Here is a 25,948-nt window from a genome sequence, read left to right on the forward strand (position 1 = left end):
ATTTATAAACTCTGTCCAAACTATGCAAACACAACCGCACACTGCCAGAGAAAAAGAAAAAAATTAAAGGAAGTTGAGCTTTCAAAAAAATCCAGCCTTGAACCCAGCTTGGTAGTCCAAAAGTGATGTCATTCTTTGCACTGCACACTTTGTCTCAGTACTTTGTTCTTTTGGGGGAAAAGAGGCCCAGACGTCTCTCTGCCTTTGTTTTTAAATGGCTCTACGACTTCAGAATTAAACCAATAAATTCTTTGATTTTGAGCCCAAGAAAAATAAACAGTACAGTTTAATTTCCTTGCAAGACCACTTGCTGCTTTCACTGGAACGTGTGCAGAAAAGTCCCCTCACTTTGAGACGTCTAGAGCCAGCGCTAAATGGAAATGTTCATTAATCAGTTTTATCTATCCCCCAGCCCCCACTGGAGCCCTTCTGCAGATTATTACACCTGATGTGTTGAATAAGCTTGGAAGGAGAGCTGCTAGTGGAACTGACGGCTCGGTCTCTGGAGGCAGACTGCTGGCTTCAATGTGAGGCTAGTAAAGTAAGCTAGACGTCTGAGGTGTTCCATATGTGGTTTAAAGTCCAAATAGTTCCAAAGGCTGTAGACAACATTGCTTACTCTGGCTTTAGTAGCTTACTTTGGTCAGTGTGTAAATTATTCAAATGGCACTCATTTGAGAAAGAGCTTCTGTAACTTTGTCATGCACCTGAAATGATTGATATTACTTGGCTGACATTTTTTTTCCCAGGGACCTTTAATGGAAGATTTTTCTCCTCATATGATACTTATATCTGTCTCCAACTTGGCGCACGTCTTGAATAAAACCACAATGATATCTAAGTAGGTCTCATTTTGCCGTGGACACCTCTAGAAGCTCTGGGTGGCCCTGGAAACATTTCTACCTTAGCAGCAGGAGGCATATAGAGACATCCAAGCTTAATGATACAGAATTGATGTTATTGTCCTGAACAGATGAGGACAGCTGCACAGACTTTTCATCACCATATGAAATGTAAACCACACCATCTGTCCCGATAGCTTTTCACAGTCAGGTAGTACTTCCACTGAAATCATACTTGTCACAGAACATTTATTATTTATACACATTAAAACGCAGTGACAGTCAAAGTTAGACAACGTATATCTGGACAGACAGTTAAAAAAAACCCAGAGTTATGTGCCCTAGTGAGTGAGGTCGTCTCTGACCACGTGTGTGAATGAGTCCAGTTCAGTGTGCAGAGCGCTGAGGCGGCACTCAGAAACGCACACGTACTCTCCACGAGTAGTTTGTCAGAATTTTGTCTTTTTTCTTCACAATGCAGGTGTATGTGCCTTCGTTGATGGCGTTGGCCACTATAGTGATGTGGTCGTCCTTTAGTGAGAAATAGTTGGGATGAGAGTACTCCAACAGCTCCCCGTCCTTGTACCAGCTGAAAGAAAAACCAAACGGATGGTGGTAAGAGACAAAATACTAAAAGCATGATTCTGACTGTATCCAAACATAAGCCCCCTTATGATCGGTAGACATCTACAGTGCTCATTAAAAGTATTCACCCCCTTGGATGTTTTACCTTTTTATTGATCTTATAAATCAATCATGATCAACACAATTTGTTTCGGCAAAAAAAATACAACAAAACCTCTTTAATGTCAAAGAGAAAACAGATTTCTACAAAGTAATGTCAATTAAATAAAAATATGTAATGTAAAATAAGTGACTGTATGGATATTCTCCCCCTTCAATTCAGTATTTAGTAGCTACACCTTTGGCTGCACTGAGTATGGTTGGGTATGTCTCAGTCAGGATTGCAAATCTGGACACTGAAATTTTACTCCACTCTGCTTGGCAAAACTGCTCAATCTCTGTCAGGTCGCACGGGGTCAGGTGTGAACAGCCTTTTTCAAGTACAGCTGCAAATTCTCTTATTGGATTGAGGTCTGGGCTTTCCAGAGCATTCTCCTTGTTGTCTTTAAACCATTTTTGTGTAGCTTTCACTGTATTCTTCAGTTCATTGTCTTGTTGGAGAGTAAATCTTCTCCCTAGGTGTAGTTTTCCTGCAGACTGAATAAGATTGTCCTCCTGGATTTTCCTATATCTTTCTGCATTCATTTTACCAAATACCTTTACAAGCCTTTCAGGGTCAGCTGCTGAGAAGCATGCCCCTCAGCATGATGCTGCCACCCCTGTACTTCACAGTGGGGATGGAATGTTTGGTGTCTGCCAAACATAGCGTCTTGCATGACAATAAAAAGCACCGTTTTGGTCTCTTTCTTCCAGTTGACCATGGAGTCTCCCACATGCCTTTTGGTGAACTTTAAATGAGATTTAATATGAGTTCTCTTCAACATGCCACTCTCCCATAAGGCTTTGACTGGTTAATACAGCTGTTGTATGTGAATGTCATGTGAGGATGTAGCACTGCTAACTTAGAGGACTACAGTCTGCATACATGGAACACAGCATAACCACAAAACCACTGACATCCTGTCCATCATCATTAGGAATATATTTGATATGGGGGATGCAGATCTTACACACCTCCAATATATGCTATATTGCACAGAGAGTTTGTGTTTTATGAAGATTTCTTGTCCCCAGTTAGAACTTTTCATAGACAAGGTGGTAAAAAAATCACATAAAATCACAGTCTCTCATTTTTCCAGACCATACATTCACAAACAGCAAATAGAAAATGTGAGAGACAATAATAATAGATAATCAGCACATAGACAGAGATGCTCATTGACACACTGACCCCCCATGTGGCCCCTGTAGTTTGCAGCAGACTGACTAAAATGGAGTTAATCAGAGAAACATATAAATTACTGGACAGTCTTGTTGAAGTCAGCCATTGGTAATGGAAACTGTCATCTGAAGCCAAACCCTGCTGGTTACCATACTAAAAGCGCTGTCTCAAGCTAAGTTTAGGTCAACCAAGAAATTGCCAAAGAAGAGCTGAGGTTGGCTGTTTCAGACTGGGTGTAAATTTGCTGCCTCATGGCTGCAGCATGCGCCAGCTCTGACCTGCGCTGTCACGGGTTTCACACCACGTGTGTTGGCTGTATCTCCCAGCTGTAACAGCCCTTTATTTCTTTATAAGTTTTACCTCAATTAATCTCCCTACAAGGGACTTGATCATTGTATAAGTGAGTCAAGAAAATTTCAGAATAAAATCTGTCTGTAACAAACAAGGTGAGGTTTTCCACAGAAATACCAAACCAGACCTTTACTTTGAAAAGCACATGGTGGAAGTGTAATCGTGATGTTTTTAACTGGCCTCTGTCGTCTTCTACTGGTGTGGATATTCAGGTCTGTTAAGACAAGGTTAATAAGATTCTCTATTTGTAATTTTACTGTCTATTTTTGACACACAAGGCTCCTGGAGCCTTCTATTCTCTAGATTCACTGACTCACAGTCTGAAAGCCTTCACCTGTTAACATCCACTCCAAAATGAAAATCAAGCCTTTAGGGGACTTTGACACGGCTGTCATACACCCAGTCTGAAATTGCTGTAACGTGTACTTCTTAAAACCAAAGTCAAAGAGAGTATGAATGCAACCCCCCATCACCTGGTGTGTATGTGACTTCTGGTGTCTCTGCAGCCAGCCTCAAGGACACTCAAGGAACTGATTTTTTTTGCCCCCAGTTCCTTATTGGCTTTGTGCTGCAACCACAGAGGCTGATGCCTGGTCCAAATTCAGGGACTGCATCCTTCCAGGATGCATTTGACAACCAATAATGACACATTGGCATGTCAAGAGCACCCATATTGAGAAGTCTCCTTCAAAATAGGACCCTCTTGGGGTGCAGATTGCATAGTGCTCCAGGTCTTGCCCCATGTGCGCGGGCAATGGGTTTGGGCCTGGCCTGCAGCTCCATTCCAGCATGTCTCTCGCTCACTCTCTTATCCCTGTTTCTGATTTTATCCACTGCCCTCTTCTAGCAATTAAGGCACGAAAAGCCCCAAAATAAATCTTGAAAAAGTTTCCTCTTTTCCCTGGCAAATGAGGATCTATCTGGTACGTTTTTCATGGCCCAAAATATCATAAAATAACTTCATGCCAATTCACTCCAGCTGGTGGACTCCATATTGGCCATGTAATAAACTTTTAAATGTTATGAGATATTTTACACTTAAGCTAATAAGCTACTGATGCTAATGTTAAAAAACAAGAGGGGCTTTGAAACTTGAGTTAGTGATGGTAGTTCAGTTGTAGCTGCCAAGGTTGCTAACAGGGATGGCCCTTTCAAACAAAAACAATTAAGGTGAGGGTATCTGGTGATAAAAACAGGAAACCCTCCTTAAATCAGAGCTTCCAATTTCAGATTGGATTGAGCGGTCTATGTGGACTATGAGGGCAGGGTCCTAAGGAAGCTTCTCCCTGAATTGAAACACAGCTTGTATTTGGAAAAGATGAGTGAAAAACCTTGTTACGTCAGTATCTCAGCTTAATTATCTGTTAGACTCCAAATGAAGCCTTAACTTAAAGAAAAAAGGCAGTTTTTAGGCAGACATATAGCAGGAGACTGACATCATGGAGTTTTGAAAAGTTTACTGATGTGACAAATCAATCTAAAAGTGGGGTCATTTTGTCAGACACTGGAGTTTCTCCCTCATGGGCATTAAAAATGCAGATTTAGGGTGTTCTGCTCAGGCTGAACTGGCATCCTATATCCTAGGTGATACTCACTATACTTTGCCTTTCTTCGATGCTATTTTCTTCCCACAACGAAAAGTGAGCTTCTTGCCCTCGACCACCAGCTTGTGTTTGGTCCTCGGGGGTGTTGGAGTTGGAGCCACGGTGGGGAAAGGGAATTCTGGGGGGAAAAACAGAGGCAAAATAAATAAGCATTCAAAATAAATGCAAAGATCAGAACTTCAACAATCAATTTTTTAAGATCAAACAGCAAATATCTGAAACACAAGACATTATCCAGCTCCCTGGTGCGATTTCAGAAATTTGAGATGATGTAATGCTCTCAAAGAGAGCTCACTGAAACATGGATTACTGTCAGATTATTTGATATGAACCTCATCAGATCAGACATTAAGTACTCTTTTCACAGCCCTCTGACCTGATGGCATCACAGCCGTCTTTTCAGTGTAATATTTCCCATCTGATTTCTGACAAACAAATCAGGCCGCATCGTGATCAACCCAGAGTCTGCCGAAAAAAACAGTCGCTCTCGTTAATGCTGCAAAAATCCAAATTGACCTTGTGTGTCTCTAACCCTCAAGCCACAGTCTGAAATTCCAGCGGTTTGGAGTCACTCAGGAATTTTCCACAGCCGTACAACGTCTCCCAATCAACAATGAGGAACAGATTACTGCGAGCCAGGAATCGTATCCTCTTGCCTCTCTCCACACTGTCCCTTGTTGCAGACAAAAATCTCAGAGAGCCACAACAATCTATTGGCTTTGATGGTTAAGAAAAGCCATTTCCTGTTGTGCAAAAGAAGAACTTGGCACCAGTGCATCCCACAGTAACTAACAAGGCTCAGGCTGTCAGATGGCTGATGTGCTATCATTGCTCTGAGTGGAGACGGCATTCAACAGGTACCTTACTAATCTGCTCTGTCAGTGTTCTGGGCTTTAAACCACACCATCTCCCAGGGGATTCTGGGATCCTCAAGAACTAAACTCCTCCAGTGGCAAGTGTAATCGCACTTCAAATCAGATTCTTAAAAACCTCCATCGCAGCTCTGCATGGCTGGACCTGTTGGCTCCCGTTGCTCCATTGGCAAACGGTTCACAGCAGCTCCTCAATTGAGAGAAAAGATTTTCTTTTTTTCCCCCCGGACTGCTGCTGCTTTCTGCTGCAGCAATGTCTTACCGTAACAGAAATCACAGCTGGACGGGCAGTGCTTCTGCATCAGCTTGCGCTTGCTGTCGCAATAGCCTTTCCGAGCCCAGGCCGGACAGATAAATAACCGGTCCAAACATCCTGGAGAAGAGAGGAGGAGCAGGAGAGATCAGACAACAGTTTCAGTCAGCTGCAAAAAAAGTTGGATCCCTGGTCTGCCTCCAGTTCCAATGAAAATGACTCACCACAATATACACTAATAATGACTCATGAGTAGTTTATACAATATTCATTAATGCCACGTTGGCTTTTTAAGTGTCTGTCCTTTAAAGAAGCTCTGGTAGACTGTGTTTTGACTAAGTGTGACCAAAAAGACTTAATGACTGTGCAATGTTTTTGACTTGTGAGATGGCCAATGTTTCAGAGTAATCCATCACTTAATTTTTTTGAACTCTTGCCATAGCTTGGCCGAGAGACGCTGCAGTCTACAACAGATTAAAGCTCGCCAAGTTTAATAATTTTTATGACATGCGCAGGTGATAGGAAAGCTGGTGTCGGGTTTCAAGTTAACTTTTCCACCTGAAAGCAGCAAAAACATCTCTCTTCTTTGGCTTTAGTATCATTAAAAGAGTAACTAAACTCCGGACCTCTGTTTTTTCAGATGAAAACATTTTTGTATGGATATTCTGTATTGCCGCTGATCGATTCAGATTCAAATCTCGACATTTGAGCACAAAGTATTCAAATTCTACAGGTTGAAACCAGGCTACTGCAGTCAGTCTTTTTCTGTGAGCTGATCTAGAGGCACATTTGTTAATAATAGAATTCAGGTGTTTCAATCCGACCCACTGATATAAAATCTAGCACCTTGTCATGCAGTCTCAATTTGCAAACATTTGTGATACTAAATGGGTCATTCTGAAAAGCTCAGTGACTTTAAGCGTGGTACTTTGACGGATGCCACCTTTGCAACAAAACAATTCAGGAAATTTCATCCCCGCTGGATATTTCACAACTGTAAGACATTTAGGAACAACAGCAACTCAGCCATGAAGCGGAAGACCATGTAAAATCCAAGAGTGGGTTATACAACTACGAAGGAGAATGCTGCCTGAAAGTTTACAACACTCTGCTGATTTTGAACTTCCACTGGCATTAATGTAGGCAAGAGCTTCAATGGAATGGGTTTTCCATGACCGAGCAGTCGCATGCAATCCTCACGTCACCAAGTCCAATACTAAGCGTCAGATGGAGTGGTGTAAAGCACACTGACACTGTACTGTGGAGCAGTGGAAACATGTGTGGATTGATGAATCACGCTTTTCTGTTTTGCAGTCAGATGGGTGAGGCTTGGTTTGGTGGATGCCGGGAGAATGTTACACGAATCGTGAAGTTTGGTGGAGGGGTTGTTTTTCAGGGTTTAGACTAGGCCCCTTACCTCCAGTGAAAACCAATCTTACTTCAGCATACCAGTGAAGCCAGTGGACAGTGCTATGCTTCCAACTTTGTGGCAACGGTTTTGGGAAGGCCCTTTCTACTCCAACATGACTGTGCCCCAGTGTACAAAGCGGGGACTATAAAGACATGGTTTGATGAGTTAAGTGTGGAAGACCTTGACTAGCCTGCACAGAGCCCCAACCTCAACCCCATCAAGCACCTTTGGAATGTAAGGGAATGGAGATTGTGAGCCAGGCCTTCTCATCCAACATCCCTGTCTGACCTCATGTATGCTCTACAGAATGAATGTGCACAAATTCCCACAAGAAAACTTAAAAAATCAAAAAGAGTAGAGGCTGTAATAGCTCCAAATGGAGGCCAAGTCTATATGTGAATACAAAGTCATTACAGTCCTTGTTGGTTTAATGGTCAAAAAGATCATCTACTTCAGTGATAACAGCTGACAGAAAAAGTTTGTGGTTTGGTGGCTAATAATCTAAACCACTATGAAGAAAATGAAAGGGATTTTTACATCTAGACCTTCTCTTTTGAGCTCTATAACATTCCTCTGCTGGGCGTTGTCTACCGTTCAGAGACATCTCTCATCTTCTTCTGCACCTCCATGTTCTCAGCATTGGCTGTCTCAGCACTCACTGCTAGTGCTAACAGTTCAAACTGACATGGCTCTGGACTGTCACGGTTGTGGTCTACATGAGACGGTCAAGGAGAGAAGTTGTCTACAGTAAATAACATTTTTGTCATAAAAGTGTTTTTGATACTTCTTGAGTTATCACTCATGGTTAAATAACTTGTTCATCTGTTATATGCATGTGCATCATTGAGACCGTATGGAGAAGTGAGGGGGCATTAGGGTAGATTTAGGGTAGATGCACTCCTGCCAAAACTCTGGGGTTTAGTAACCTTTTAAGGTTTCATGCCAACACCAAGGAACCTGTAATAGAAGTTTCCAAACTAGGTGAAAAATGCTTGCAAGATGTGCTGGTCTCGTTTTCAGACTGTTTGAGAATAATAAGATTGCACATCATGTCTAACTCATGCATACAATAACATGGACAGCACCCCTCAACGTCCTCCTGTTGTACAATGGTGAGGCTAAAATACCCCCATGATGGGTGCTGGCATATTGTGCATCAGAGGGAGAGTCTGCAGAGAAGGAATTGGCCACCGTACTGACATCATGCCACTTTTGCTGATGAAAACATGCAACTTCTCAATAAACATGGAAGAGCCCTAAAAGATCCCTCATACTGCTTCTTCTTGCTTTATTCCTTAAATAGTTTGTCTTAAACAATACATGACATGCCACATTTTTTAACAGCACTGTCAATCATAGCACTTTATGCCTCTTTGCTCTGAAAAAGAGTGGTTGAACACAAATCTGCATAAAGAGGAATTAGGTTTGGGAAAAATACTATAGTTTTACCCATGTCACATCTGTTAACATGAAGACAGCAAGGGTTATAACCTTTACAACGAGTCAGGTGGTGCTCTAAATATTTCTGATTTATTTCAGGCTGTTTATTATTTATACAGTCATGGTCAGGTAGAAATATCAGACTTCAGTACAGTCTGACTCAACAGAGAACTAGAATTGCATGGATTTAGATCTTGAGGACTCTGTAAGGAAGCATATGAGAAAGAAGCCACAGGCTGGATTTGAACCTGGGCCACATGCTTTAAGGACAAGTGTCTGTAGATGAGGCATGCAGACATAAACCAGAAGGGTATGGGTGTCCCCAGTAGAGAAATGGAGCTCAGCGTCCATGCAGGACATGGAAGGCATAGATACAGTCGGCATAAAGGGGAACGCCCACAAAACGTCACATCCGGTTTGCCCTGAGGGGGAAAACGAACCGCTTTCCACAATGCTGAGGAACTGTTGTGTACCCTTTTGTACAAAAAAATAAGTAAAAAAAAAAAATCCAAATCTGAAGTTTTATATTTTACCAAATGGAAGCACAGAGCAGAGGTGAAGAATGCGGTGGCTTCAAGCGATCCGGCGGGAGGATGCGTTCGGATTGTTTCATAGTTAACATGAATGTTCAATTACTAGTTTTAAGAGAAGTTAACTAACTACTACATTATGCAGGCTACCTTCCCTCGTTACCAAAGCTAACGAGTATACAGCATAATTAGTGTGTGATGAAGCACAACTCTGACAAAGCCACTTGTAAAAAAATTATGTGCCTCCAGGGACTGATAGTTTTTGAGGCTGTCGTGTGTGTAAATCCCTGCGTGATATACCGAGTCGTCACTAACCAATATGCAGCTCATGATGGCTGTTGTGCAATAACAACCAATGTGTGGTGCACAAATTCACTGAAACGGGCAAATTTCCTTGTCAGACATTGATATTATGTAAAGTTTAATTCATCAGTAAACGGGATTTTGCCTCTTACCGGGTGATTCAACCAGGTAGCAGAAGATGTCAGGGAGTGAAACATCAGGATTATGTGTCCACTCTTTTATAAGATACGGACAAGAATCTGATCCTATTAGAGTAATTTTTTAATGTATCTATCTCTATCAATTGGCTGTAATGAATCAATGTATGACATTTTAATGGTTAGCATATATATCAGAATTTAAAATCTGCAGGCTGACAGTGCTGTGGGCGAGGGGGAAAGGATTGTTTTCCCCCTTGAAATGCCCCGCCCCCATCTATGACGCAACTGTGACATGACACTGATTGTATCTATACACTCAGCTGTGATCAGCTGATCCCAATTATCATCTCCCAGCTCCCACAGCCAATCACAACTCTTTCTCTACACATGGTGGTCCATTTAAACATCCATTACTTCTCACGTTTCCTTGCTTTCATTAATGCTGATGCACCATGCTGCTGCCAGCGATGCTTCAACTCCACCCCAGCCTCCTCCTTTATAGCATAAAGCTGTTGCACCCTCATATTCAGATTCATGCTACTATGGATTAATTTCTTTTGAACTAATTATATTGTATTCAGTATGCATTGCCATTAATCTATTGTTCCATGTGGGGGCTTCTAGCTATGCACTCCCTGGAAAGTCAAAGCTTGAGCAACCCAGGGAGCATCTTTGAGCAGAGCCTTCTCTGCTTAGTAAAACTGTACACCCATTTCACAGTAAAATGGTTAAATGTATGAAAAGTGCTCCAAGTTGAATGAAATTTTGTTTTGGTGTAAAGTTAGAAACATTAGGGTCATGAACATACCGTAGAGACGGTGCATGCCCCACACCTCATCCTGTGTGATCAGCTTGCGCCCTGTCAGAGTTGCATTCAGGTGCATTATGGCTTTTGGGTCCTGGGAGTGCATCAGCCCCAGGACGTGGCCAATTTCATGAGTTGCCACATGGACAAGATCTGTCAACCAAACACCTGAAAAACAGACAGAGTTGATTACTTTCAGTTGCTGTGTACTGTGGGAGCAGCTCAGAGTCTGCTACATTCATCACTCATGGGTTAAAAATGAGCAATTTCCACAAACATGATAAAGACACATGCCTTTCTTCCAGCTAAAGCGCATATTTCCCAGAATCCAGTACTCATGGTCGTCAAAGTGGATCTCGCCAGTTGGCGGGAAGAACGCATGAGCCAACTCTCCTGTGATGCCGTCGAAACAATGGTGCAAATAGGACTGCAGACAGTCTGTGTGGTTGACGGGGTAGAAGCCTGCCAAGACAGACGCAGAGAGAGAGACAGATGCACCTTAGAGCTGAGGAGGGAAACCCCAACTCCATTATGTGAGTTCTGTGAAGACAACAGCAGGAGGAATGATAAATTACAAAAGACAGCTTCACTTTTCACTCTGCAGGATGACAACCATTCCTCCAAATGTCACTGAGAATTTATACAGGACCCAGGAGTTTGCACCCAAAGGGACAGATAAAGCATCATTTAGACTGCTCCACCATGAGCTGACATGTATGGAAGTTGTTAAGCATTTATTTTTTTCAGTCAGAATTATGAATCATGCAGAATATAAGCTTGGTAATATAGTCGCGGTAGTGTGATTTAAGAGGTTTGGAGGATGCTGAAATTTCTGTGATGACAGCATGGAGAGAAAAACAGCAACGACAGAGCAGAAGTCTGGAGCTCAGAGCCAGGGAACATCTGTTGGGGATTGATGCAGCCTCATGCAGAGTACCCACCGATCTTAATGTCTGCGTCCTGGTCCGCTGGCACTTCTCTGAAGATGAACGGTGAGATGTCACTCCACATGCCAAACGCCTTGGCGATGCCCCTGCGCGTGTCGCTGGCATTTATTAAGTTTGTAGGGTAGGAGAGCAACCTGCTCGGAAACAACAGCATTATGTAGTTAATACTGGTCTCTACACACATTCCTCTACAGCAGACAGAGCTGCCAAGACACAATGGCTACTGTTCAGACGGAGCAGAACTCCCACATGCACTCCAAGTACAGCTCCATTACTGAGACTTGATATTCTCTTATATCTTGGCGAAAGTGACGTGGATAATCTTAACAAGAATCACATTTTGATCAACTAGTTTCATCAACTGTCAAAACAAAAGACATTAAAATACAATTTTACTAAACCAGGATAACTGAACATTAATTACTTTTCGTTTACAGCCTGTTAGAGCTCATTTAATCATCAGTTATCAAGCGTCTCCAGCTCTGTCCAATCATCTCATTTATTTCGGACTTTGTTGGATGTATTTTCTAAAGCTTCAGGATTAATTGGAGTCACTGGAGCTTTGCTAAACCCTTGGTTCTTAACTGGTGGGTCAGGACCTAAAACTAGGTTGCAAAGCCATTTTCAGTAGGTCACAGATACAAGTCTGGAAAATCACAGCAAATAATCTATATTGTGCTTTTAACTTTGAAAGGACGTGTGTCCGATTGTTTTGTGCCATCACATTTTTGTTCCATTTTAAGTCCACACTTACCCATTTTTCAATAAAACATTTAGTCATGCTTGAAAATTTTAAGAAATTTGGGTAACTATGTGTTGCTAAATATTCAAATATGGCAGAGCTGAACTGCTGCATCAAAGGTTGCATATTTTACCCCTTTAAGACAATTTTACATTGGTCTCAGAAGTCCCTAAAACGTGCCTTTCAAGTTTGTTGCAAAAAAGAAACAATCCAGTATTAGATTTTTGCACATCTATCAGCCCTGCTCAAAATGAGCTGTTTCTGTGTCCGTGGCTTTAAATGTTACTGAGCTGTCTGACTATGACCCTGACTCTGCCCCTTGCAGGAAATGGATGTGGCTCTCCTTATCTTCTTCTCTGAACTTTCTTGCTTGCACCCTGTCAATTAAGTCAAGCCATGACAATGTGTCTCAACTGATTTTGGCGCGGTAGTTTTGTTCTGAAGCAGAATTTCATGGCCTAACACATGTTCAGATGAACAGGGCTAAAAATGAGGACAGCTGGTTTATGAACTTCTCCAAACAATCCAGATATGAAAGCACCCTGAAATTCCCCTAAAACAAATGCCAGCTTTCTATGGTTCAGCATAGTTTAATGTCTGACTCCTTTCCTTCTTGAATGACAAGACATGATAAAATACTAACAACCTCTTCCTTTTTCAGCTGAATGATTCCTTCAAAGCGTAGCTATCCTGCACTTATAAGTCTTATCATTTTCAATCCAGGTTATCTGTTTAGATTATCTCCAGTTAAAATCATTATCAGTCTAACTTTAAAACCACTTTTCAGTCTTCTATGACTACAATGAGTTGACAGGAGTAAGATTTGTAAACAAGTACTTGTATGTTAGCTTGAACTTGTCCCACTTGAGCTGCTCCGGGGTGAGGGTGTAGCGCTTGTTCCTGGACAGATGGAGCACTTGTGAGCGGGCCTCTTTGCGGATCCCGATGAGCAACACAGTGGTGTAAGCTTCTTCCTTGGACAAAGAAAAACCTTGAATTAATCACATCAGATTGGAATGAAGTCAGGAACTGCGGGTCTACTACAGGTCACTGGGCTTTGATGAAATACAATCGACTTCCAAAAGAAATCAATGTGTGATTGATATATTTCATGGATCATTAGCATATGAGAGGGCATTTTTTATCTTGGCAGTAGAAACTGTAATGTATCACAGTTATTTCAGTCTATAAATCATTTTCATTGACCTCAGGCATGACTATTGACGAATGGTGAGCAACAAAATGATGTTATTGTGTTTATTTGCAGACTGGCAGGACCAACTCTAAGCTGTCAAATCTGGATTTTTTTGCATTCTCTGGTTCTTTATTTAAAACATGGTTGCAAACATTTAATAAAGAAATAGCATACAGGGTTGGTTGTGTGTTGTATTTTTAGACAATTTGGCATATTTTGAAAGTATTTCTTTCTTAATACCCCTGTTTCTCCTTATGCATCATACTTAATGCTAGACTTAAAAAAAACCAGTATACTGGTGTCACAGTTAAAATATAAGGGCTCAGTGAAGACATCCCTTATCCCAGTTATGCACCTATATGCACCGCTGTTAAGTTACAAAATTAAGTAACGTAAAAACATCGCCAGAACTACTGACAATGCTGATACTACCTACCCTATACCTATCTACCCTATATGGCCCCTCATGGGTCTCGCAAAACCCCAGTATGTAAACCAGTGGGCAGAAAGAACAATGGCATTACTGGGGTTGCCAAGTGGAAACTTCCCTCACTGGTGTTCCTCAATTTGTCCCATGACACATAGAAGAGGCTGGACATTTAGCTCCACTGTCCCAGAGTCACCTCCATTCACGCTAGCTCTCATTGCCCACCGTACTAGCAAAGACCTTCTCTAACTAATCTGTACCCAAGGGTGGCCAAACACAGCCTGTAGGCCATTTTTATTTGCAAAGCAAATTCTAAAAGTCTTTTAATTTCAACACTCGGCAGTGCTGTGTTAATTCTGTAAACAAACATTCTGACCGGAGACATTTATTAATATGTTTGTGTTTCAAGACAAAATTGAGGCCTTGTCCACATGGAAATGGAAACAATATATTTCTGTTTCGTTTTGAAAAAGTTTTCTGTAAACACGGGATCATTTCAAGAAATGTCCCCGTAAGCACGCACCAGTAAATAATATGCCAAGCCTGTAAGTGGTGCTGTAACACTGCCACGGAAATGAACCGAAAGAGAGAAGAAGATTGCAGGAAACTGCCCCAAACTTTCTCCTGGTTGCCCTTCTGGTTGTTCTCCACAGTGGATTTAAGAACGTTTGGTGGTGGTAAAGGAGCCTCAGATTTTGCTGTAAAAGACATAATAAGCTCAATAGCTTTTACAGCATGAATGCAACCCTGTAAACCGCCATTGTTGTTTGGGTTTGACATGCGCATGTGGCTTAAATGGGCTATGCTATGTATGACGTGATGGTTTCAAGAAATATGCGAGAGACGAGACGAAACGGTAGGCGTTTACAGATCTGTTCTACGACCTGGTTTCAAAAAGTAGTGTTAATGGCCTCCCAAAATGCCGTTTCCATGTGGTTGAAACACCGATACAGCAAAAAAACATTTGCGCAGACTCCTGAATTCGTCTCCGTGTGGACGGCACCTGACACAACAATGTTAACAAACATATTGGCAACCAATTACAATAGTATCTTGATTTGTAACACCCTGATGGTTAAAGACACAAGTATCACAGCAGCAAATAGTAGCATTAATTGCACTCTTTGTTCTTCCTTCTACTCCATCTAAATGCATGATTTAGAAAATGTGTTGTGCTAATCATCTTCAAGCGCCAACATGCCAAACACCTGAGACATCCAACAGCATCACCAACTTCAACAGACCCACACTCCTACCCCTGTAACCAGCATGCAACTATTCCTGATGCCATCATTAAAATATTACGATACACATTCTATAAAACTGCACTGATGTGCATTAACATGATTAGAGAGCACACTAAGTGAATTAGATTTCAAGAGTAAAACAAAACAGACAAAGAATGTCTACCCTTTTTCAGTAGATTTAAAAACCTGTCTGTGGGTGCTTTGCATTTTAGTGCTTTCACAAATATTCAGTGCCTGAGGTTGACTTGTGGTTCGACTTGGCTGTGATATTCCCTGACAGTGATTGCACCAGTTAACTTTTTATGGAGGTTGGTTTAGGTAATAAATCCACTCCTCTGCATTTAAATTTTGCAATCCTGACCTAACAGTTCTTTCTGAGTTTAGTAATAAGACACTTTTAGAAAGATATATTTAAATGTTGATACCTTCCAAAACAGGACACTTTATCCTATTTATTCTAAACTGTGTGCTCTAAGACTTAAAAGCATACATGCTTTCTGTCAGGATTTAAGGTGTGAGCAGATAAAGAGAGCCTGACACACTGTTAACTAGGTAAATGTAAGACTTCAGTTTGCATCATACCAAGATCTATCTGGAACATCTAGCAGTGCTGGAAAAGCTCTTCACATATCTAAAGTCCTTACAAAGCAGACAGTCTTACAGACATGCTGACTTGATACCAGGCCCAGCATGCTGTTTGGAGGTAGGCACTTTTCTCTGTTTATTCACAACTTTGTGTGACTTTGCTTCAGAGCAACACCATAAAAACCATCAAGACAAGACTCACAGGCTGTCCAAACACCTCCACAGCCAGGCAGACAGGGTTGACAACTTATTTTACTACTTATTGGACACATCTTCATTTTACTGTCATCTTGACTGGCCATTCACAAGAGCTTTAAAAACTTTGCTGGGGCTATTTTCACTTTAAGTTGAAACCATTTCAAGTCCTTAAGGTTATTACTTTCAAATCCTCTGTTGAGAAAAAGGCCTGTTGAATCGCTTTATTTTTCCAAATTAGTTAACAGGGGGGGGGGGGGCTGGATCCATGGCATGCTGATGAAAGAAGTATGAACTTGACATCCAGTTATCATTCCTGGAAAAATCCACAAGTGGCGTCCATCACCCAGCAGAGGTTGGTCTGCCAGAGTGAGTAAGTGAAAGTTGATTACTGTTTCTGTGGTCTCTGCTGAGCTGTGAGTAATGGCTTATTCTGGCCCAGAAACGAAAAGAGAACAATGACTACAGACAATGAAACCTGGCGCTAGTAAAGGCTGCAGCAGTGGTGGTGAGTGTTAGGAACAGCAACAGACTGCAGGGGATTGTTAGACTGAGTGGAACAATTGCAAGTTCAATCTTAGTGACCAAACATGTCTGGACAAAGGATTTTAAAGAAGGCTAAGACAATCCTGACTGATCACACCCATCCTTTGTTTTTTACAGTTCAAAGGTGATATATTATACTACATTTCCACCTTTGAACACAGCCCTCCTGTGGTCTAAATGAAATTTCTGTGCCATGCTTTGGTCAAAATATAATATGGGTCAAGAATCTTGGGAGGTTTTTGACCCTGTATAAACCAGCTCTAAACAGCTTTTGTATGCATCTGCACATTTACCTAAGTGGAGAATTGTTCCCCTTAGGCCGGCCATACAATAGACAATTTTTAAATCTGAAACAATTTTAAAACTGTGTGAGACCACAGATATGAGGACAATTTCAAAAGAATTTTCATCTTTGAGCCTCTGAACGCTCACACTAGACGACTCAGATCACTAGAGACCACACACCTGCCGACCTGCCAACCACCTCGGTGATCACGTAACTTCAGAAAATTAAAAAAAAAACAAACAAACATGGATGTCTGTCGATACCCTCTTGCTGTCCCTCCACAACAGGCTGCCCTGACATGCGTTACAGGTGAAGCAAAAACCATAAACATGGGAACGACTCGGGATGACATCCTGGCTGGAATTAAGTTAAAGTTGTGTTTATGGTTGTGAGCGGTGAAAGTACGTATGATCCGGCTGTGAAGCTACCCCGTCTGCTCGCTCTCATTGGTTGTTGTGCACTTCGTCAGATCCACTACGACCTAGAATCGTAAATATCAAATGTGTTTGATATTTACGATTCGGGATTCTGGAGGCTATGATGCGATTTGGTGCAGTAAAACAATCATGTTGACACTACATGAGGATTATTCAGGAAAACAGTTGTTTGCAACAAGGCTCCTCTCAGGATACGCCCCCACAATCGTCAGGGGAGGCAAATCTTGCCCCAAATTGGGCTTAAAATCCTGTAGCGTGTGGCCGGCCTCAGCTGCCAGGATCTAACTCTACAGAACGACAGTTTCATGTATTTACGTGTGTTTGGGTCAATAATTAGACTGGGAAATGAAAAAAGTCTTCATCATCACATCATAGGTGAGTGCTAATTGGCTAACATTTGTTGGTTAATGTTACTTAATCTAATCAGGATTACTGTCAGCTGTCAGTCAGTGTTCTGGGGCTTTAATGTTATTTAAAAGGCAGTTGTATTTCAACCCAGTTAAAACAATATTTGATGGACAGATTAGAGAAAGTATTACTCCACTGTTTGCTCCTCTCTGGGGTTTGTTTCTCTGATGGTATTATGTAGAAGTATAACGCTCACAGTCTCCATTCAAGTTCATCCCATAGGTGCTCGATCAAACCACTGGGTTTTTCCATTACAATGGGTGGCTCAAATTGACTTGGTTTAAATTGGCATGGCAGCCCTGCACGGCAGGAGATTCACTTTTCCACCATGACCGAGCTACCCATTTGAGACTAGAGCTGATGACGTGGCAATCTTAGCTCTCCTTGAGCTCATCCACAGTCTAAACTCTAAACTTTCTGACCTGATTGACTTCACATCATTAAAGCAAAAAATCAAACTGTAAACTGACAGCGCTGTGCGCCGCTCTTTTCCCATTCTCTCTCTCGCTCTCTCTCCGCGATCAATAAACAAACAATAATTCATGCTTATCACAAAGAAGAGAGAATTTTCCTACATAGAAGTTAGAGAACAGTCTTTTAATCTAGGTAACAGAAAATTAACAACCATATTTTTTAATTGGTTAATAAGAATGGCATGCTTTACAGGTGCCAGTTAATAAATTATAGACTGTCTGACATTAGACGACCACTGTTAAAGAGTTGTAGACAGTTTAAGCAGAGGCAGGGATAAAACATAGCTCCGCATGGGCTGAAAATGTATCATTAAAGGCTGGGATATCAGAAGTAGAAGGTGTAACCCCCCCCCCCACCAATTCGTACCCTGCAAACCGCTTTGACACCAGCACAGCATGCTTGGAGGCAGGGCTGGCTAGCTTTGGCCCTGCTCTAGAGCAGGACCATTCCTGGCACCACCTGGCATGGCCAAACTAGTGATGGAAAAGTAAATCAGTACGGCTTGGTTTGTCTCAGTGCAGGCAGATGTCATAGTGGAAAAGCCCACACACCCTTATAGTCCTTGCTTTGTGCACTAAGGTACAGTCATGTTAGGGTAAAAATGGGTCTTCCCCTAACCGTTGCCACAAAGTTAGAAGCATAGCAATGTCCAAAACATCTTGGTATGCTGAAGCATTAAGATTGTTCTTCACTGGAAATAAGGGGCCTAGCCTAAACCCTGACAAACAGCCCATACCATTATCCCTCCTCCACCAAACTTCACAGTTGGCACAGTGCAGTCAGGCAGGTAATGTTGTCCCGTCATCTGCCAAATCCAGACTAGCCCATCTGACAGCCAAACAGAGACGCGTGATTCGTCACTCCACAGAACACGTTTCCCGTGCTCCACTTCAGTGTTGGGGCTCTATTTTCATAGACCAGGTGTAGGCGCCGCGCCAACGGGGTGTGTCCAGGGCATTTTGCAATTTTTGTGCACGGCGCAGTCCGGCGCAGCACGGCACACTCACGCCTCTGTCCCTCCCACCGGCAGTGTGGCAAAGAGGGAGGAGAGAAGGCATGAGTGGGTTTAACACAGCCGAGTGTAATCTTCACCAATCAAATGAATGCCTCTCCTTGCCTTTAAATGTGCTGCGGGCAAGGCGCAGTGCCAATTTCACCTCGCCACCACCATGGACAAAGACAGCAGCAGCAGCTCCAGGCGGCCAAACTTCTCCCAGGAGGAAATTGATGTGCTGGTCTGGGAGATCCAAGCTCGCAGCACCAGAATATATGGTAATGCTAACAGACCTCCACGGGCTGATGATGCAAAAACTGCCTGGGAGGAAGTTACTAATATTGTCAATCAAGTTTGCCCAGATATTCTGAAAACCGCTGCCCAATGTAAAAAACAGTTCAATGATGTAAGGAGAAGGGCCAAAAAAAGAGCTGTTAGAGCAAAGAGGGCACACAGTGGCCAACGGGCTGCGCATCAGAGGCCACGATGCGCATCACCTTGTGGACCACCTCGCGGGACAGATGTAATCTGTTCCTGTGTCATGAATAGGAGTACAAAATTAAGTGACAGTTACATTAAACAAAGCAGCAGGCTAATCCAGGTATCATGCTTGTGATCCACCTGCATTTCTGCTCTGTCATCTCCAAATAGGAGAACCTTTGGTGATATATTCTCTCCCGGTATCTCCTCCTCATCCTCCTTGCAATAATGTACTCCATCTTTTTAGATCACGTTAAGAATAAAGATTAAAACAGAGAAATATGGGCAATCACAGGTAAATCCTTAAGACACCAACTGACTTACATTTACTCAGCGAACGTCTCTCTCTTTTTTCTTTTCTTTTGAATTTCATGAGATGAGAGCAGCCGAATATATACTCTGTATCGGATGCCGTGGCTGTTTGTGGTTGGCTGAGAGACGTAAACTCGCTAGTTTTTATCACTCCCAGCTGCCATCAGGTTGAGTTTCATTTATGTGTGACAAACATCTTTGATCTGACATCAGATGTGACGGGACAATTAATATAGATGCAAATGTATATGCAGGTTCAGACGGTTACATTAAATAGTGGTTGCTGTGATTATTTATTGCACTGAAATGTGCCTGACACTCTGGAAACCTGCCTGTGAGGTTTTGGTGACATGTGCGCACTGCGCGCCTGTCAGCCAAATTACCACTACACTGGGCGTGCTTCGCCTGCGCTGAGAATAGACCAGGTTGGAGCTGGCAGGCTTTCAGCGCACCTTCTGTGCAGTGTTTTGGCACGAATTTGTCACTGCGCCAAGCTGAATCTGTCGACACCTCCCCCTGGTGCACCACCACACCCATCTCGGCACACCCCGGTCTACCAAATTGCCAAAATTGGCTGCGCACGGTGGTGCGCCGGACAAAATTACCACTGCGCAGGGTGCGCCACACTCCGCCACCCTACGCCACCCTGCGCTGCGCCACGAAAATAGAGCCCTAGGTGTGCTTTTCACCACTCCATACGATGCTTGGCATTGGACTTGGTGATGTGAGGCTTGCATGCAGTCGTTTGGCCATAGAAACCAATTCCATGTAGCTCCTGCCGCACAATTTTTGTGCTTAAAATAATGCCAGTGAACATCAGAACTCTTCTGCTATGGAATCAGCAGAACGTTGACAACTTTTACGCACTATGCACCTTAGCAGTCTTGGCCATGCTTTGTGATTCTACATGGTGGAGTTGCTGTTGTTCCTAAACTCTTCCACTTTCCAATAATATCACATACAATTGACTTTAGTAGTTCATACTAATTCATGGAAGTAAGTCATCTAATGGGCTTTTATGCAAACATTTAGCCTTTAGAGATTAATGAGAGGCTTTTATGTTTGCTCTCTGACTCCATTTATTTTAGTCAACTGTAACTGTTGTTTTGATGTATGTTGTGTAGTGTCATGTGTTGTCTAATATTTGTGTATCGTGATTAAGTGATGTATACATTTCTTTTTTTATATATTAACTGTTACCAAAGATTTTTGCTGAGGTTATGTTTTGAGTCCTACACCTACGGTAATGGTTGGTGTCAACTCCTATGATAAAAGACAGACTAGGGTGAAATCCATTGTAGTGGTATGTCAGGAAGAGATTCGGCATGACAAATATTTGCAAGACGATAAAGGGGAAAGGGGAGAAGATGACTCAATTTCTGTGCACAATTCTCTTTTGCTGACTTGTCTGAAATCTTTGTTTCTTTTTTCTGTGAATTTGATTGTTTCACTTCCTCAGAACACCAGAACACTTTGCGAGCAAGGCCTTTGCGAGGAAAATCAGACCCTTGTTAAAGTGGTCAAAATGCAGACACCAGTGCAACCTTTGCTCCAGCAATTTCCCCAGAGGTAAAAGAAAAATCCTGGAGGCGTGGAGCAAATATCAAAGCTGCTCACTCCTCTTTGTATTCTCCACCCTCTCCTCTGGTTCCTGTTCCTGCTTCTCCCAGTCAAAACAAATAGATCCTGTACTTCTTTCATTTCCTCACAAAAATAGTTACACAGGGGGCAGGCAGTCTGAAGGACCGTCCACGCTGCTGCAGAACTTGATGACCTTTCCTTCTCTCTCTGATGATTTACCAAAAGATCCTGCTTTGCATTATAAGTACTGGTCAGTTTTAAATAAAACAGACCTCAGATGACCTGAGTTGACACAGCTGAGTCTTGTGTTCAGAGATTTATGGGCTGTTTAATATATGAAGGCCAGTCAGATCTCTCTGTATCTTGTGTTGTTATAATCACTGCAAATCTAATCTCATTTTGGCACAACTAAAGACAAACCATAAACCATGAGGGCTGAAACAAACCCACTAGACTAAACCTTGAAGCCGGTGGTGAGCGCTGACACGGACAGCAAAACATCCAAGGATAAATCTCTGTGGATCCTCAGAAGTCTGGAAGAGTTTGACCTCAGACTGCCAGAGACGGCTGAAACAGGGATTATGATTTTTATCCTCAGTTTTATAATACTAGAGGCCTGAAAGCTATGTAATGTATCTATCCTAGGTTTTATAAAACCACAGGCCCAATTCAACCAAAGCTATCGAATGCATCTGTCTTCAGTTTTATAATGGTGAAGGGTCAATTCAACTAAAGTCATCAAATGCATCCAAAGCAAAACACAAATCAGTCAAGCAAATGAATGTCAAATGAACCTTTAACAAGGTTCAATCCAAATATACTCCTTGCCCAACCACTGAGCCCTACCCCTAAATCTTAATAATAACATTATTTATATCAGACAGCCAAAGATGGGTGAAATTTTGTCCACTTACAGTCTAGGGGTACACGGCCCATCAACTGGAGATTTTCCAGACGTGCACTCCAGACCAAGTGTTATGGGATATCTCCCAGAATGGGATGCGATTTATCTGCATGATTTGAACATTACAACAACAACCTAATATCAACTTCTTAAATTTGTTTTAATGTGTTATGGTCCTTTTAAGTTCAAACAAGCATTTTATTAAACCACCTGTAGTAGCGATATCTGCAATTGTCATTACTTCTGTTTGTGTATATGATGTTGATACGCATCTGCAGCTTGAAGGGTCACGTTTAATAGAGCAAGACTTCCCCACAACCCCTTGTAACTCTGTAATGAGAAGCAAGGACGCACTTAACATTAGGGATACATGATATTATTGGCATGGTATGGTTATCAACACATATTAGCTTAAAAAGTTTGATATCAGTATCGGTATAAAAATTTCAGCTGATATTTATGCAACCAATATATATGGTATGAATATCAGCCTATATTGGCTGTATATGTTGGCCTATATCCTCTGTAAATATCGGCCTATATTGTCTGTAAATATTAGCCAGTATTGATTGAAAATATCAGCCTATAATGGCTGTAGAGATGGTCTTAAATTGGCTGTAAATATTGGCCTTTATCAAATGTAAAAAAAAAAACTGGCGTATATCAGCTGTAAATATTGGCCTATTCAGCTGTAAATATTGGCCTATATCCTCTGTAAATATTGGCCTATATTGACTGTAGATACTACCTATATCAGCTGTGAATACTGGCCTTCATTAACTGTAAAAAACTGGCCTATATTGGCTGTAAATATTGGTCTAAATTGGCTGTAAACATTTGCCTTTATCAACTGTAAAAAATTGGCCTATATCCTCTGCAAATATTGGCCTATATCGGATGTAAAAAGCCTATACTAGCTGTAAATCTCTGCCTTTGACAGCTGTAAATATTTGCCATTATATCAGTTGTAAACGTATATATTATACTATATTAGCTGTACATATCTAACCTATATCTGGTGTAAAATTGGCCTAAACTGCCTGTAAATATCAGCTATATGACCAAATACATTCCTGGAATTTTAGGCAGGACCAATAGACCTACATCAGCTGAAGTCGTTTCTGTGCATGCTTGATAGTGTCAAAATGTGTTTCACAAAGACTGTTTTCAGGTCTGAATACATTTTTCTTTTAAAGATTTATTTTTGGGCTTTTCATGCCTTTATTCCATAGAGGAACGTGACACGCCACATGGATTTGTTTCAGACAGTGTTTGGGAAAAGGCAGAGCCTTTGAAAAAAAACTCGGAGAGTGATAAAAGTTCTGTCACATCTTTACAGGCTAATCAGAGCAACAAAGCATGTTAGTTGCAGCTGCTACTTAGGTGCGCGTGCGCCGCTACTGAGGAATAAACTCCATATAGAACAGCATAACGCGAGCCATGGCAACTATAGACATGTCAGTGCCGTTCTTTGTTCTTTTTTTAACGAAGAAATGTTGTCAAAACTGGCACTTTAGCAGCATCCACGCTAATGTCTTCCACCATAACTGCACCGGCCTCTTGTTGCTGCTTGCTTACGGCTCGACACTAAAGTACTGCCCCTCGTTACTGATTGTCCTCTCACTTTCTAATCAGGCCCAAACGGTTCAGACGGGAGCTTTGCAAGATGGATTCACCAGTGAGAAACAAGGAAACGGGAGAATCCATCTGCTTTGCAAGGTTAGGAGGACAGTGGATAGAATCAGAAATGGGAGAGAAAATGGGGAGAGACATGCAGTAAGGGGCCACAGGCCGAATTCGAACCTGGGCCGCCCATGTAGCACCTTGGACCGCTAGGCTATCTGTGAGCCCCCTGAATTACATTTAGAAATAAATATCAATATTGGAATTGCTAGTATGAATGTGTAAGTATCCGCATATCCATGACATTGTGCATTCCTTCTCTAAATCAAGAAGTAGCGGTTAAAGCAGTGTCGACTATCTCACTTGAGATCATGTCATCTTTTCCTTCATACTGCTTCTTTGAGTATGTAAAAACTGCTTCGAATGTGTTCTTCTAAATTTCCCATGGTAAGTTAAGCTCTGCTAAAATGCTTCAAAAAAGTTTGTTTTGTTGATAAAGCAATATTTATTGCAAAGATTATTGAGAATCTCTACAATCAACACAAAACATTTCTGTGAAAATATTTGTTACTGAGTCATTTTGACTCACCATGCTGGGCTTTGCTTGTTTAAACTGCACTGTCACCATTTATCTCTGTATTTTAGACTGAACAGCTTGCAAAATTGTTTTTCTATATTTTGGCATGTTTGAAGCATATGACTGCATGAGTAGCTGTAAGAAAACTATTATGCCTTTATTTTTACATGAATCATTTTATTTACAATGTAGAGTCTGTATTAAGCTGTCCCAGTGTTTTTTCCAGGCTTACAAGAGGGCCTGCTAGTGACCAAATATGCTCCTGTTTATAATCAAAATAAACAGTGTACTGGTGCCAGAACTTAAAGTTTATGCCTTGTTTATCACATGATACTAGAGAGAGTGCACGACCTCTACAAGTAAACACCCCTTCTTAACAAACTGCTGATTTGCAAAAGGAAAATCATTTCAAATTTCTATTTTATAGTAAGGACTTAAAGTTATCTGGCAACATTTCATTAAGTTTTTTTGATATCTGAAAGATACATACACCATTGGTTTGGTATAAAAGAGAACATGTTTTGGAAGCTATTTAACTGCATTTTAACAAACGCATTCTTTACTAGAGAAATATCTACTCCTATGTGCTTTTCTATGGCTAAAGAAGCTTATCTAAGGCACTTATGTAATCCACACACTCATGAATGACACGTTATGAGAGTTTGTGGCAAAGGAAATGACATAAAGTCATCCCTCAGGCTCTGTTGCACAGTGGGTGGGTGGCAGCGATAGAGGAACACATTTATCCAATCCACCAAAGTTATTACTGCACAGGGATCCATCCCATACTCTAATCTAATCATGGTACGCCTTTAACTTCTCCACCAGAGACTCTAATTAAATCTGATGTGTATGCCATGGATACCTTTAACTTCGTGATTTCATCTGAGGATGCATATTCATTTTAAGAAGCAGGACAAATGACTTAATCCCTTCCTACTCAAACTTTTTAAAAAGTTGAAAACCTTGAACTGCACCATGACACTGAAACAAAACTATGTGCTGATGCCAAGGCTACTCCGTCTATATTTCATCTTAGTGACTCAAAAATGTTAACAGTGAATTCAACACATGTTAGGGAAGTTTATATTATTTCAGTATGAAGAATCCATCATGTTTTGAAATAATGAATCAAAACTGCAGAATTTATCATAAGGTAGGGCTGGACCAAAAATCAAACCTAGCTACTTTTCACTGACTGGCAATACAATATTGATATAAAGTGTATTTATTCTGTAAAGAATAAACAAATGGCTGTCACAACATCATAATCATAAACATTTATATAATTCTACTAGAAATGAAGCCATATTGACACCTGTTTGATACCACAAGAACCAAAACAGAAGTCCTAGACACCAAATGTTGGGTAATGTTTTGTTTTTAACAAAAAAGAATTGCAGACAAACTCCTACAAACTGTATAATAATCCAAAAACACTGGAAACATTTCCATATATTAAAGTTGTCAAAGTTTTAAAATACTCTGAAATACCATGGGTTTCAAAAGTTATTTCAATGATCAGTAGTAT

The 25,948-nt window shown here is 41.4% G+C and overlaps 1 protein-coding gene across 2 annotated transcripts in view; it reads right to left on the reverse strand.

Annotated features, from left to right (window-relative positions):
• Positions 1-127: 127 nt before the first annotated feature.
• Positions 128-25,948, reverse strand: part of mmp23ba (matrix metallopeptidase 23ba) — a 28,293-nt gene continuing 2,472 nt past the window's right edge. The window contains exons 2-8 of one of the 2 annotated variants that reach the window (XM_041798763.1): positions 12,984-13,120; positions 11,399-11,538; positions 10,752-10,919; positions 10,461-10,625; positions 5,838-5,948; positions 4,695-4,821; positions 128-1,431 (exon numbers count right to left, since the gene is read on the reverse strand). In XM_041798763.1, coding sequence (XP_041654697.1) covers positions 1,257-1,431; positions 4,695-4,821; positions 5,838-5,948; positions 10,461-10,625; positions 10,752-10,919; positions 11,399-11,538; positions 12,984-13,120 — 1,023 coding nt within the window. In that variant the 3' untranslated portion in view covers positions 128-1,256. The remainder of the gene's footprint in view (positions 1,432-4,694; positions 4,822-5,837; positions 5,949-10,460; positions 10,626-10,751; positions 10,920-11,398; positions 11,539-12,983; positions 13,121-25,948) is intronic. The other variant, XM_041798764.1, reaches the window with a different exon arrangement.

This window comes from Cheilinus undulatus, linkage group 11 (assembly GCF_018320785.1).
Source record: "Cheilinus undulatus linkage group 11, ASM1832078v1, whole genome shotgun sequence".
Taxonomy (NCBI): domain Eukaryota; kingdom Metazoa; phylum Chordata; class Actinopteri; order Labriformes; family Labridae; genus Cheilinus; species Cheilinus undulatus.